The 16,393-nt window shown below is 36.8% G+C and overlaps 1 protein-coding gene across 1 annotated transcript in view; it reads right to left on the bottom strand.

Moving 5' to 3' along the window:
- Positions 1-1,720: 1,720 nt before the first annotated feature.
- The window catches only part of LOC104527821 (connector enhancer of kinase suppressor of ras 2), a 128,527-nt gene continuing 113,854 nt past the window's right edge, over positions 1,721-16,393 (bottom strand). Inside the window, exons 20-24 of the mRNA XM_029085877.1 lie at positions 6,287-6,357; positions 5,490-5,593; positions 3,513-4,020; positions 2,995-3,194; positions 1,721-2,590 (exon numbers count right to left, since the gene is read on the bottom strand). Of these exons, the coding sequence (XP_028941710.1) occupies positions 2,375-2,590; positions 2,995-3,194; positions 3,513-4,020; positions 5,490-5,593; positions 6,287-6,357 (1,099 nt within the window). The 3' untranslated portion in view covers positions 1,721-2,374. The remainder of the gene's footprint in view (positions 2,591-2,994; positions 3,195-3,512; positions 4,021-5,489; positions 5,594-6,286; positions 6,358-16,393) is intronic.

Consider the following 16,393-nt stretch of genomic DNA (forward strand, 5'->3'; position numbering starts at 1 on the left):
TCAGCTGCCTTGTGCAGTGTGTTTAAATACCTTCTGGTCCAGGAGAATTTGACATATTTTAAGACATAAGCAGGACTTGGTGCACGGACTTTTAAATACAACGTCTGTATTGCACTTTGCATTGCAGTTATTTTTAAAGATTGTGAAATTCCAAATAATTGTGCTGTGGTGACTTTGTACATTGCTTTCTATAGTGTGGCTAGATTAGTACCTAGATCCAGCAGGAAGAAACTCGTGGTGGGGAGGGAAGGGCTGCGGTACAGAGTTGAGTATGCATGCAAGAAGTACAACAGGATTATTGCAAAGTGACTTTCAAATGCCAGCTGACGTTTGTGAAAGAATAAAGTCTTTGTTGCTTAATTTAACAATTAGGTTTTGCTTGCTCTAAGGCATAAGCAATGTTAGACAAACCTTTCAAATTTTCCTCCCAGTTAATCATAACCCCATTATAGGAAATTTCTCCAGTGTATCTCCATTCACCTTATGAATCTCTTGCATAATTTATCTTGAGTATTCAGTGCAAAGCATATTTGATGAGAACTGCTCTCCAAGAGCAGAATGGACTCATGACTCTGAGAATTTCAGAACAGATGAACTCATGAAACTTAAAGATTTTAAAGATAATCTGAGCAAAGAAATGATCTCTCAACTTTTTATCTCATCTACTCATAGAAATATCTTTTTTAACTTTCAGAAATGAAAATTGAGATTGTCTATTTTCCTTGCTATTTGCGTTATTTTTGAGAATATATCTTCCTAATGATGTTCTGTCATTTTCAGCTGTATCTGTAAGTAGAATTTTAGAAGAGAAATAGCTCTCTCAAATAGTTAGTTAGAGAACTAACCAACCAGGATACCTTCACCCAGTTCTGGCTTTGTGAATAATCAGATCTCTTCCTAGATACTAGGACCTCATTGAAAGAACATTTTTTTCCTATATTATATTGAACTGTATGAATTTAACTGTATGAGAGACAACTACGTTTACCTTGTGAAAAAATTGTCAGTGAGTATCTATGTTCAAGTGAAATGATGTCAACTGTATTCACATCCCCTTTGTTCTGCTTTCTAGAAATATTCTAGCAAGCACTGTCCAAAAAAAATTGTGAATGGGTGTTTGAAATTTGTGTTCAGTACCATTCAGAGCAATTTTTTTTTTTTTTTCCAAGAATACAAGCATTTTCTCCAAAATCTGATTCTTAGAAATCATTCTTATCCAGGCAAGGAAGTGAAATACACTATGTGACTTGTGTGTCTTCCCAAACCAATCGATACAGATTGGTTTTCAAATGATGTACTGAATAACTTCACCCACTCGCTAATGTACCACTAACAGTTAAAAATTATTGCCAGACATTATATAATTTTGAATAATTTACTCAGCTCTAGATGTCAGTCTATTACAGAATTTGATTAGTTCAGGATTTTTTTTTCAACTTAATTCTCATCTTTGAAGCATCAGAGCTTTTTTGAATTTTGTGACTCAGTCATGTGCCACAAATTCACAGTGAAGAAAATCCGAGAACCTGCAGTACGTACCATACTCAGATGTTTTTCTTTCACCATGAAATACTTGAAATCGTATTAAAATCAGTTCAAGTTGCAGCATTAGTGAACATCCAGCATTGTTCTACTACTATCTGAACCTCTGTGCCACACCTGCTTGCTTGTATTCATTCCTGTTAAAGGCAGGCACAGTATGTTACAAACACAGTATCTAAATGGCATGTCCAGTATGCCCATAGGGCCCGACTGGGATCTATTTGCTAGATGTACAGTGTACATTTTAAGGCACACTATAGGGATTGAGTTTACATTTTGATAACTCTGTCCTTTTATTTGCAAAGATGGTCACTACCTGGAAATGTTGCAAAAATAAACGTTCATCTCTAAGAGTGGCCAATGCATTCGTGTTTTCATTTTATATTTTTTCCTCAAGAAAAAAAATGTGTGAAAACGTGAACTTTAGGGCATTTTAAAAGTAAATGTCAACTATCATGTTACATTTTATATACATAGATATGTCTTTATATATATATATATCTATATATATAAAATGATTGTAGGAGCTCATACTATAAGCTTAGTTTTAGTACAGTACTTTAAATATACTGGTATTTATTTTCAGTTACACTTCTGCACTGCTTCTTTCTATGCAGAGCTTGATACGGACATCGGTTGATAATAGCAAACAAAACAAAAAATTCATAAAGAATATTATAGTCTTATCATGCAATGTAGTAGGCATCCTGTGGCACTATTCTCTTATCCAACTTATTTACAGTACTGCTGAGTACGTTATCAATAATTATTACAATGTTTATCTTACTCGCTTTTTCATGGCACCCAGCAATTATTCGGGGTATGAGTCCTGTCAGACGTGAGTTTCAATGAACGAGTGCGTATGCGTCAGCATCGGGGCTGAGGTTGCAAGTTCAGAGGCTCCGTTTTGAGATTTCACAGCAGCACTATACTCACAAATGTCCAGGAAAAACTCATAGTTCTTTAGTTTCCAATCTTTAAACTTCTTTGATGTTAAGTTGGGATCATCCAGAAGGCTGTTGATAACTGTGAGGTCCCCTTCCTTCGCCTATCAAAGACCAGAAAGACACAGTACACATCAAAATGAAGTTTATGCCACATTTGGTATTTCAGCACTTTTTTTCTTCTTTCATTTTAATGCAAAGTGCTAGGGAAACTACTCTGGACACTTGAATCTTTTACCTGTGTTCAGGAACTATTAAACTATTAAACAGTTTAAATTGTTTGATGGCTCAGTCCTTGATACTTTCTACAATTTGCCTATAAAGAGTGCCAAATATTTATTTATTTATTTTTTCCGTAAGCTGGAACATATTTCTTTTCAAGTATTTTTAGTTTCTTTGGAACTTAATTCTAAAGGTACAAAGAAAGCCTCATCCACGGAAAACATTAAGAAATTATACTTTTACTAGTTCATATTGCTCATACATGAGATTAATGATAAAGCCTTACTTTTAAAGTGCTCCTGAGAACTCTGATGTGGTGAAGCTTTTCATTGATAACCGGATCATTACATCGCTTTACGAAAGACTTGCGGAACTCCTGCTTGGTGGAAGGACGCTGCTCTCCAAAAGCTGACAAACTGGCTTGTTCCAGAGATTTGTACAGCTCTTGCAAACCATCTATATTTTCTCCAATTTCTTGTATGCTTTCTGAAAGAAAAGAGATAAAGAAACCTAAAACCAAATCTAATCATTCAGATGAAGTCTCTAAAACCAGGAAGGAATAATGCAAATTCAGGTATAAAGTAACTCTATAACGTAGTCTTCCAATTTTTGTTTTGATAAAAGGAGAACACTTTGATCAGCCCCGAAGCTATATTCTTAGCACTACAGCCAAGCATTTTAAGTGCAAACTGCTGTGTAGTGACTGATGAATTTGCCAACGTGTAACAGTTGCTGAGAATAATGGCAATATTGCTCTGGCTTGCAATGGCAGTGAGGAGGATCAGAACATCTCGAAAAGCTTACCTTCTACACAGAAACTATTATGCCTTCTAATAGGAACTTTCTCTTCTAGCTTGTCATCTGTTCCTTCTATGGACTTTACGTGTCCCTTTCCCCTGACATCTCTGTTCCGGGGAAGGCTTTGACTACGTTGCTTCTGTGGCCTGATATGAGAGCTGTGTCCCCTTGGACATTCCACCAAAGGGAAAGGCCCATCCTGCTCATAATTGTGACGCCTTTGTACTGGTAGCGTTGCTTGTCTTCGTTTGTCCGGTGACATTCCAGGCCGGCCGCTCACGTACTCTGCGTCAGGAGGAACAGTCTGAAGAAAATGGAGCCCTGAACTGGTTAACGGAGTCTCTATCAGGTCCTGCCACGAGCGTCTTTCTCGGTAGGGAGGTCTGCATCCTGACGAGTGTGTGCTTCCTGCTACATCTTGTCGAGAATCCTCGGCAGAAGAATGAGAATATGTTGATTCACTTGAAAAGTGTCGACCGTGTTTGGCTTCAGGGAATGGACTTGAAGAATTCACCTGAGAAGATACAAAAGCATCTGACTGTAAGACAACGTTTTGAACAGACTTAAGACAATGACTATAGAGTAGAACATTGTATGATATATACTGATAAAATGGACTGATGTGTGTGTTTTGATATGTCATAATATGGACCTCTGTAAAGAGAATATAATTAGCAGTGAGAACTTTTATGCAAGTGCTATGTTTTAACCACTCCCTATTCTTGTTTTGCTCATTCTCTGCCCATGAGCAACTCCTGCTGGGAAGAACAGTGTAACACTGGTACAGGTTTCCTGAAGACCTGTCCAGTCTACACTCAGACCAGCAGTGTGCTGTGAAGACGTGAAAGTCCCCAGAAGAAATCATAATTGGATTCAATTTCTTTTTTTAGGGGATGAGTATCCAGCCAAAAAAGAAAGAAAAAAAAAACCAAAAAAAACTTCAGCACCCAGGAAGATTTTTGAATTTTGGGGGACTGCTGAACTTCTCAAATTATTTTAATTAATTCTGCTGGGTCTGTGTATAATTTTAATCCAAAAACAAAGAGAAAGGCAAAAAGTGGAAAAACAGAAAGGGACGGGCTTAACCTGTATCCCAGTTGATAAAACAGCATCACATGGGTGAAAATCAGTCTGAACTTCACCCATGTGATGCTGTTGTCTCAGTCACTCTTTCTTTGGTTCTGGCTGTATGAGGATCATGTCATTCACGCTGAAGAAAAATCTGAAAGAAAAATAGAGAACAGTCCTATCTGTGCTTAGAAACATAGAATAATTATCACAGCCTGTCTATGTACCATACACTAGAAATGTTCTTATTTGCTACTAGAGCCTCTTCAGGTACAAAATGTTGGGGTTTTTTTCCCCTCAGTTATCAAAACCTGTCTGTAAACAATATATTAGAAGTACTTTTATCAGCTACTTAACATCTCATGACACTAACAGACAATATTGTCACTGCTATGGTATTGTACACAATGCTTCATATTGTAAAAAAAACCCCCTTGCCTCTAAAGATATGTTCTTCAAGAAGTGTTTGTACTAAAACATGATTACTGCATGAATGTGATCTGATCTTAATCTCTAGCATCCAATATCCAATGTTCATACTGGAAAAACAGTCTCAGTTCATACAAACCATCCCTTCCACCACATTCTGTTCATACTCTGCAGTAAAGTCAATGTTTGAATATTCTGTTCATGTTATTTGGTGCAATCTCCCAAATCTTGCCAAAAAATGTCATATTTACACACTGGTGACATGTATATAAGGAGACATTTACCTGTCCTTCCTGTGTAATTGACTTGTTATGGAAACATTCAGGTCTTGGCTCATAAGGAACAGCAGTAATTTCATTCTTACAACGAGAGCCGTCTTTGTTCTGCCTTCATGGTAATTAATTGTTCCAAAACAAGGAAAATGCAAATCAAGGCACACAGGTATTTCTTGGTGACCTACTGTGAAGTGCAATATTTATAACTCACTGAGGGTGTTCGATGGTAGGTGTCACACAGTGTTGAAGAGCCTTCCTGCTTCAGGGTTAAAGAGCCATCGATGTCATCCTGGTCGCTTTCACTCCAGTAATCTGCTAACAAAGCATTCCAGGTTTCACTCAAGTGCTTTTCCATAAGAAAGCAGGTCCCACATTTTCAAAATATCCTTAGCAGGCAAAGGTAGACATTTCACAGTCACCTGAGTGGCTTGGCAGCCACCAAAGAACAGGCTTGTGAAAATGTCTGGCACTTAAGATACACACAGAGACGTGGCAGAACCTTCTAATGCTTTAGGAGAGCGTTACAGAAAGCAGGTTAGGCACCTCACTCCCACAGTACATAAAACCACCTTCTAGTCACAGACTGTGAAAGAGAAACTTGATTCTAGATGCCAAAGTAGAGCTGAGCCTCAGCACTTAATTATGTTAGCATAACAGGGTGGTGGTGAAACAGACAAGGCTGGAACCTGAGCTCAGGAGGTGCAAAAATGGTTCTAAAGCACATATTGGCCCGTGTTTGTGGTGCCTTCTCTTGCTCTAGGGTGATGATCTGGGAGATCATACCTCACCCTGAATCTTGCATTCTCTTTATCACTTGTTTCAAAAACTCCTTAAAATTTTCTTTGGTGGTAGCACCAATATAGTTCTTCAAGGATATGGATTCTTATGAACATTGGTATTTTAAAAAATATGGCACATAGGTTAATAAAGAACATCTCCAACTTTGTTTAAATAATGAGCAGATATGTACTCTCTGCTCTCTTCTAATTATAATCTGTGAAGCATTACCTTCATCTGGATGAATATCCTTGTCATCAGGCGTGTAACCAATTGCTGCAAGACCCAAACGATTCATCCATCTAATAGAACAATAAAAAATGAGGAAGAGAGATGAAGGAACTTCTAGTGTGAATGTGAGAGCATACACATTCTTAACACTTGGAAAAATCAGAGACAACGCTTAGTCCAAAAACTGAACACTGTTCAGGTGGGTAAAATCATGACTCAGATGTGAGCAGTGGTGAACAATTTTAAGTTCATGCAGAGGTACTTCTGGACTTCTGTTCAAAGTATCAGACTCACTGCATTACTGAAGAGCCATGACATCAATCTTCCTTGTGCCACAAGGAAAATGTGAAGCATTTTCACTAATATGCAAACTTTAGCAGTGGCTAAACAACAATTTTAGAACAGGCTGTGTAGAACAGGGAATGTCCAGCTCCGTCTCCACCTTAAGCAGAATCAAACCTCTGAGCTGCATCTGCAAACTGTTTGTGTGGAAGGGTTTCCAGAGACATTATGTAAAGGAGCTTATTGCATTTATTCTGATTGCTACTTCTATTAATTTCAAGAACTTGCCTGAATTACTAAAATACTATAAAATAAAACTGAATTATGATAATAACTGTACGAAAACCTGTAGTACGAAAACCTGTATTAGCAAATAAGTTGTATTACATTCGTGTACTCAAAAAGCTGAAACAGACTATGACAGTATTCCACTGGTTATTTGCTAGTCTGGATTCATGACACCAGTGATATAAATGTTTAGCTTTGTTGAGCTGTGACATCAACATAATTTTCCTTTTATTTTTTTTTTTTAATACAGAATCTTAGGTTTCCAGAACAAGTCTTAGTAAACTGAAAGTACATACATCAGTGTTTGCATTTCACACTGGATGTTCTGGTTTCTTTCTTTGTCTCCAAATAAATTAGTATGATCAAAAGTAACAATCTTTCTTTCATTAGGAAAGTTATAGTTTATTTTGGGGAAAATACCTTCAGTGTTTTCTTTATATAAAATTACTGGATGTTTATACAATATATGATTGAAAGACAGGGAAAAAGGAAATTAACCCAGAGAGAGGAAAGTCTTCTTAATGTTCAGCAAACAGAAAATCAAGGATCAGCTTATTTTCATCAACAAGAAAATATAAACCAGAGAAAAAAGCCCCATTAATAGACAACTGCAATGATTGAGATGCATTCTTAAGTATTCCCTTACTCGGTGACTAAATTATTTACCATGACATTAATTTCCAAGTATATTGCACCTCAGAATTTCTAGAAGCAGTTCTTTTTCTTTTTTAACATTGCAAGAAAAAGTTTGTTAATAATTATGTTCTTGGTTAATGAATCATATCATGACAAAAACATCTTTTATAGACTTCCAGAAAGAATTAGTAAACAGAACATATTATATCATAAGGACAAGTTTTTTGCAGATTAAGGCAAGAAAACTATTCAGAGTAATTTGTTCCCACTTGTACTAGAACAGGAAAAAGCTTTTAAGGACATATGTGACTGTATTATTGGTCTAATAGCATAGCATATGGAAGCTGGTATACACAGCAAGGAGGCAGAAAATGAAGGAAGAGTGAACTCTGTGCTAAAAATAGCACAGAGTTCAGCACGTATTGATCTTCTGGTCCAAGCAGCGCTCTGCAGTTGCTCAGAGCAATGATCTTAATCTGTAATATTGGATATAACACTGACTCATTGCATGGCCTTCAGCAAATCGTCGTATGTATCTTATGACTTTCATAAGCATCCAAAGGGACAACGTTTACTTCTTACAGGGAATCGTCACAGGGTTTAATTTACTTGCGAAACTATGAAAATAGAAAGAATTGTACAATGATATTGCTTTGCCTTTCAGTATTGGAGCAGAAGTAAGCAAATAGGAAATAAAAATGGAAACGATGATTACTTTTGAAAAATGTCAGCTGCAGGGCTTGGACTGCTCACAGAGGCACTGCATCAACATGTCAATAACTCGTCTTTATCATGGAGGAAGTAAAATTCAAATGGATTAACAGGTTTACTGAAAAGCTTATTTTCTACAGTGCTCATCAGCATAATTTCATTCAACAAATGGCACGCTGATCACTTGACATTTGCTTCTTTTGAAAGGCATATTCTTTATTGCAGTGTTTGAAATGACGTCATACCCTTGCTCATTATTAAACATTTGTATTCACTATTATTTCAATAGTTGCTCCTGAATTTCTAAACTCATTAGCATTGGAACAAAATAGTTTTAGTCATACTTTACCATATGCCTTTGGCAATTAAGCAGAATGTCTCAGTAGCTTCAGCTAAGGTTGTGCTTAAGCATCAGTGATAAATTAGGACTCATTACCATTTTCAGAGTTAAAACAGACTCATCCATTTTGGGGGCCAGTGCACAGAAATTGATATTGTCTTAAATTTCTTGCCAAATTTATCTTGGTGCTTATTGTGAATTTGAGGGTTTCAGATCTTGGAAGCATATATAGGCAACAGTCAAAGTGGTAATATTAACCTTCAGGAGAACACGGATATTCTTGGCATACACAGAGTATCAGCTTTACTCATATGGCCTCAGTGTCCCAATCTGGAATCAGCAGAAGGTAATCTTCCTTCTCCAAAACTGCCCAGATTTTTCTCTTCCCAAGGGCAAGAGATCCCCAGCTAGAGTTACAAGTACTTTCTTACCTCATTTACCACAATTTAGAGTTAGCTCTTTGTCAAGACAACAAAGAGGGTTATCTGATGACATTCAGAGCCTTGTAATGATAAAATCTCTTCTGATAAAAGAGAAAGAATCTCAATCTTAGGTTTTGTGTGGGGGTTTTTTTAAAAAGTGAATGTTTTTGAGGTTAATCAGGAGTTATAGAAGTGCTGAGATTACAGATCCTTTTCTTACAGTTAACTTCTTTTTTCTCAAGGAAATGCAAACTCAGTTCAAAAGGAACGCTGTGTAAACTTGATGAATTTACTTGATGAGCAAAACACTTTCATTTTTAAGAAAAGAGGCAGTCAAGGTTATAAAAAGTTCTGTGCAGAAAGCTTGGGAACTCAGCTGTTTGGTTCTGAACTCTGAATTGAATGCCTTGGAGGCAAATGTTAGGTTTCAGGAAGGCAATGGGAGTATGTGTCAGAATTGGACTCTAAGGGATGGATGACTGCATGTTTAGTTGAAGGTCATGCAATGCAAGACTATATGCTACACCTGACAAGCAGCTACAGTGGAGAAAACCCAGGAGATTGTTTGTCTAATTTGGTTTGTGTAGCTGTTTCCCTTACAGCTCTTTGAATTTCACATGATCACAAAGAGACACGAGATATTCTAGCAGGTACCTGTACAGCAATCTTACATGTACATCTCTATATCTTGGCTCCCTGAGGCAGAAAGTTGGAGTTCTCTTCTCCTCCAAAACTCTACCTTTTTTCTTTGATAATATCAACAGCCCTTTTCTTTTGATAATTAAACAACTTCAACAGCACGTTTCACTAAGTTTGAGTCTAGGCCACTCAATGAACCACAGGGTTTGCATTTTAGATAGAAATCAGCTGTGATGACATGGAGCCATCCTAAATATCCCAAGGATACTTTGCTACAACATTTTACCCTCGATATTATACAACATCTCAATAAGACAGAATATCTGTCTTACTGAGGTACATTGTCACAACTTACAAGGGACCAAGAAGTGTATTCATTATTTTTATTGCCTGTACCTTAGTGAACCAAAGGTAAGCCTCAAGTAAAGTCATCTAAATACAGAAGTAAGTTTTGTACTTTGTCTCAATGGTTTAGATTCTAAATAAATCAGACTTGGCTTTAATTAATTCAGTTGATTACAAACAGGCACTGTTGTCATCGCTTTGGGATAAAATATTGCTGCATGGTAGGAAGTTAAGTGAAATTTACTGAGATAATTCTGGTTAGTACCAGGGGATTACAGCCCAGGGCCTCTTCGGAGAGCCTGATTCTACCCCAAGGTCTGGAAAGTGGTGATTACAAAGGCACCGAGGGCAGCGATGAACTAAGTAGTTGTGACAATAATCAAAACTCGACACTGAAGAATGAGTCATGCTTGAAATGCCCTGAATTGTCAGGAGCACATTCTCCTACTGATCATTTAACAAAAACAATGGGGAAACGTTAAAGTGGACCAAACAACTGGGGAAACAATTCCATATAGCTTCAATGTTGTAATGCACTATATTAAAAACAAGAATATGTCATTACTCATTGCACAGAGGCAAGAAGTTTGTTTGCTGACTATGGTGATAAGCCAATCCAAGGTCAGAGTGGTTGAAGGCCACACCATCACAGTGGCATCGTGCTTCACCCACTTGGCCATTCCCTTCTACAGTCCAGAGTGTAATAGCACAAGGAAAAAAAACAAAACAACTTGGGCAATCTCAGTTACAATAAATTTGAAAGAACTGTTACATTTAGTGCAGGAGAATAAAAACCAAGGGGAACCATTTTTTAGGAAAAAAAAAAAAATGGGTGCAAAGCTGTTATTTTTAAGTTTATAGTTAAAACCGTCCCATAAATCCATGGAGAACAGGCCGGGGAGTTCTGAGTTTCTGTGGTTCAGTAAGTTTTATTTGCTAATACCCTCAGTGCTGGGTGCACTTTTTGCATATACAAGATGGCTGGTATACAGAAGAAACTATTTAATTCAGTTGAAAAAATTTATCCTGCAAAGGTATAAATTCAAGAAATTGTCTATTCATTTTCACTGTTTCTTTCTTTTAAGTTTATAGTTAAAACCGTTCCATAAATCCATGGAGAACAGGCCGGGGAGTTCTGAGTTTCTGTGGTTCAGTAAGTTTTATTTGCTAATACCCTCAGTGCTGGGTGCACTTTTTGCATATACGAGATGACTGGTATACAGAAGAAACTATTTAATTCAGTTGAAAAAGTAAATAATGGATTTATCCTGCAAAGGTATAAATTCAAGAAATTGTCTATTCATTTTCACTGTTTCTTTCTGTTAAATGTTACCTTAAAGATTAAACCAATGAAATACTGAGGCATTAAAGGATAGAATAAATACCTAGTTATATATTTCCTATTTTTCTTGCATCTTTTCATCAATTACTACTTGCACTTGTATGTCATCTCAGGTTTGTATTATAAATGTGTCGGGGCAGGAATATATCTTTCTTTGCTTTTGAGATTGCATTTACCCTTGAGTTTATTTGGTTAAAAGGAAAAACCAGAATGGAAGTTAAATTTGACTTAATCAAGTTGGTTTTGAGTCTATTAAAATATAGATTCACTTGAACCATTTATTTCATACATAGAATTTATTCAGTGCAATTAACATTTAATTTCTGATTAAAAGCTTTGTGTGTGTGTGTGTATATATATATATATATGTATTTTTTTTTACATCAGTGAGATAATCAGATTCCAGAATTCACTGTAAAATTCCTTTGCAATACATAAATATATTTTAAAACTGACTTTGTCTTTGTTATGCTGGCTTGTTCCTGACCAGTCTTTTTTACTGGACACCTAAAAATCAATATGTTTCCTGTTTTGGTTCCTAAGGGACATTATTTTCACCAATTTCTAAGGTTGTACAGGTAATATATTAATTTAACAGAGTAAAGGTTCTTGTAATAGGTGTGTCAAAAATGAATGCCTTTATTTTTCTCAACACAAAAGAAGCCAAAAAACATAACTGATGTCTCACACTGAAATATAATGCTGAGCAGAGTCTTCTCAATGAGCTCGTCTCTCCAAATATATCAGCTCTCAGCAGCCTGTATTTCTGCTGTTTTATTTGTCACAGTTACTGGAATTTGTTAAGTGAAATCATTCATGGGGTAAACTGTGAGTGCTCCCTGATTTGATAATTTGACATGACTGTGCTGATCTTGTTTCATGCATTGTCTTCTTAGATTTGTCAGGCTGGAGAAATACAAAAATAGCCCCAGATAACCTCAGAGTTGACAAGTGAACCATGCCAGTTCGTGCTTGCTTTGCACGTGTGTACACTTCATACACTTCATGGGAATTATTTTTTCTTTTCTTTTTTTAAACTTCACTCTGTCAACCAAATGCACCACTACACATTTGTAGTCAGCAGTCTGGTTTGGTGGGGTTTTTGTTTGTTTCCTGGTGGATGATAGATAAAAAAGTTCACTACTTCTGTAGCGAATAAATTACCCTTCTGGCAATAAGTGAAATAGCATCTTGTTGTATAAATAGAATTGTGTATTGCAGAGAATATACACACAATAACTTTATGGAGGGCTATAATTTCAAATAAAACCAATGATAATCCCTAAGGAGATCTACCAAAACAATTCCAAAAACTCACTCAACTGGAACTTCTCTTGCCAATTTTCAAACACATTTGTGGCAGCACTAACACTGCTTAGGCAGATCAAAAAGGCAGAGCCATTGTTATGTCAAACTTGGAGTTTCAAGCTGATACTTAAAGAAATCTATGAAGATGACAAGAAGATATTTTCTTCAGTAGTCAAAAGTGGCTACCAGATTTCACCCTGCTGTAACCCTGTCCTACTGATAGACTGTGTTACTCTGGATAATTCACCAAACTTCCTGGGCATCCATCCACTCCCAGGTGAGCACTAGCTGCCACACACATCTACCACTTCTGCACTGACTGACATTATAAACACTTCAGCACGTGCTGCCACACAGTATTATCCAGATGGTCTCTCTACAATTCCTATGCAAGTGCAGGTAAGGGATGAAAAGCTGTAAAAGTGGATCTAAGTCAGGATTTCTTAACATTTAATACGTGATGCAATTTTACGCAGTTATTCAAGCTTTTACCCTAGCTTTCACCAAACGACTGGCCCAAAAGCAAGCTTTGGAGAAATGAAATATTCTTTATGAGCAAGAGAGCTGAGTTTAATGTGGCCTGAAAAGGTAGAGATGGGGTCTGTTGGGTTTTAGAGGGGAATTTTTATTTAAAGAGATGGGATGATTTACTTGGGAAATTATGTAATTCTACTTCCACATACTCTTAAAGAAATCAGATCAAATAGGCCAAACAATTCTGTTAAATACCCAACTTAATTATGTATATTACGTATTTCTATTACTAAAAACTTCTGATTTTGCAGCGCTAACTTAGTAACCGCAGTATAACATCACAATATGTAACTGTATATGCATGTGCATTTATCCTGAGAGGAACAGCACTGTAATCACAAAATCTGCGATATTAAATGCAGTGGAACTGTTTGACTCCCAGAAGAACTATACCAATTCACAATGGTATTATTTACAGCAGAATTTGATTAAGTTAATTTTGTAATTTAAACTAGCACAGTAAGCCAATGCAAATTCTAACTCCTGCGCACGGGGGATAAATTCACACCTGAATGGTAATTTGGATTGTGTGTTGGATAATTGCAATTGTGTATTGTAAACTCCTTTGAACTCCTCTAGTGTAATGCTATAAGCCACTGGTTCTCCAACTGCATTAAGGGGAAAATGGTAGTTCACGAGTCTGGCAAGTAGCCCATAAGTTGCAGAAAGGAGGACTTAGGTGGCTAGCCAAAAAAAAGGAGATTTTGAAGACTTAGAGCTCTTTGCCAGTACTCCCTGGTGTACTGTGTTCCCCAGATGGAGCACTGTGGCTCTACTCTTGCACTACTCACTCCCTTACACACCATGGTTTCATCCAGTCTCTGGGGCCTGCAGCTAATTCTGATCAGAAAATTGTTTTACCTGAGCTGCAACTTATGAGCTTTTATGTGAGAACAATAAATTAAAGAAGTGGCCTCAGGCACAGACTATTTTTCCTGGATTTGAAACAAGTTTATAGGAACATAAAGCAAGAAGGGGAAAACCTGCTGTTTGCTTACTTACAACACCATTGGGAAGCTCCATTTCAGGGATTTCTATTTGAAATGGATCTTTCATATTCTTCAGGATTATCTCTTTGCTTTTCAGCGGTAAGGGACTAGGGAGTAAGAGCTCTTCAATAACTTACTCAGCTCTATTTTTTAAAGACCTGTTAAATTAGGACAGACAGATCTGACGTGATTACTTTCCTGCTCACTTCTCCCTGAACTCTTGTTTAAGAGGGGCAAGGTCTAATAGGGGCGTATGTCTGAAATTTTTAGTTGCCAAGATCTTTTCCTAGGTGTTAGCTTAATTGTAAGTGAAGCTAAAAAGAAAATCAAAACTGTAAAAGATACATTAATACTGACCCACCATCTGAGTTGGCCAAGATCTGTCAAGGAGATTAACATGCCCAAAATTTAAGGAAGATGGCTGAATGCACTTCACTGATAAATAGGATGGTTTAGGGAAAACCTTGAGTAACTCACTCAGTCATATGCCATACATAAAAATACACAGGATATGCACCCTGAAGTGTGCTTATAATCAATAGAGTTTTAATTCAGAATACTTCAATTTTCAAACAGTTTCTTTTTAAGAGCAATATTGTGTTAGACTCTTTCAGGTCTTTACTTGGAAAATAGTGGAAGTGACCCCTACAAAATCAATCATCATTCTGTTTCAGTGGGTAGCAGATATTTGTTATATTTTTTGAATTAATGCAAAAGATTTATGGGAGTTATTAAAATTGCAAAGTTAACCCAGTTATTCAAATCAAATGTGATCAAATTATTCAGCCTAAAATAGGAACTTTTTAAAATTTCATATTTGGAGTCTGTGAGGAGATTATAAAGGCACTGCACATTTCAACCACATGTAAGTTTTAATAAAGTAGATATTGTAAAACAACCAAATATTATATTCAATGCTAGTTTCCTTAGGAGTATTAAAGCCATAAACAGGCTGTGCATGATATGGTAATAGAGGAAGCACTTCTGGGAAATAAGGCCTTTAACAAGCTTGGAGTACCCTGTGACCGTGGCGAGCGAAAGATGAGCTCATCAATTTCATTATTAATTCATTTCTAAGAACACAACTACGCTCATGTAAGACCTGACAAAACAGCATGAGCATTAATTTTGCAAACCAAAGTCTGTCTGTACCATGCAACACAGCAGGCAAAATTCAGCTACAACAGAGTAACTCTATCTGCTCCATACAAATCAATCACTACCCGTCGGTGTACAATGCTTTCAACAGTAATGCAGTATTAAAGGTGGATTAAAATATTCTGGAGTGGAAAAAAAATAATTAAACAGTGAATCTGAAGTAAGAAACTCTAAAAACAGCTGTTAAAACAAAAGGTGGTAAAGGTAGTTGAAGAAAGGGTATACATTCCCCACATAGTGAATAAAGAGATGCTATGTTCCCCTCTGTATTAGAACTCCTTCACTTTTCCGTGTGGAAGATCTACCCTCTGTCAGCATAGAAAATCCAGTTAAATTTTGTGGTGACTGCAGGAGCGTGAGATACCTCGCAGAGTATTTGCCCTATTTCCTCAGGTTACATCGTTAGCAATTTGCTGGGAAGACAGAGATTGGTGAAATTAGTATTTTAAGTGCATTTTTCATCTGTGAACCTTGCTGACTCATTTCAAATTTCACACAGGATATCTGGGAGAAGGAATTCCAGGAAGCGTGTAAAGGCTGCAGGGGATGCCCAGGGATTTTACAGAGGCAGCGTAGTTATCCATCATTTGGGTTGGGGAGTGAATTACAGTTACTCTACAGGAACAGCATTTCTGAAGGATAAATACTGTTGAAAAATACTTCAAGAGGAAGTTCACCCTTTGTCTGCTCTCATGGGAAGCAGACTCAAAAAGTCAGGAAAAAGGCTCTCGTAAATTCCAAACGAACATGGCAGTATGATATGAAAATACACCCTGGCACCTTTCCAACAGTTACTCTCCATAAGGGCTGTAAAACTGTCACAAAGACAGTTTTGTTGGCTCCCCAGTGTCGAAAAATCAATGAATATTGTAAAAGCAGTTTATTGAATGTATGTCAAGACTTCCTGGTTTTCCTTGAGTCAGAATATTTTATGGTATAATAGAAAGATATGATCAATGCCACTTCAACAAATCATAGTAGCTAAAATCAGGGGAGAAACCATGCAGAGTTAAAAATAGGAGAAGATCCGTCAGTTTTGGACCATATAAATTTCAGTCACATTACAAAACTGAACAATGCAATATTACTAAGATTGGAAAAAATATTTTTCAG

This window comes from Antrostomus carolinensis, unplaced genomic scaffold (genome assembly GCF_000700745.2).
Source record: "Antrostomus carolinensis isolate BGI_N321 unplaced genomic scaffold, ASM70074v2 scaffold7217, whole genome shotgun sequence".
NCBI classification, from domain to species: domain Eukaryota; kingdom Metazoa; phylum Chordata; class Aves; order Caprimulgiformes; family Caprimulgidae; genus Antrostomus; species Antrostomus carolinensis.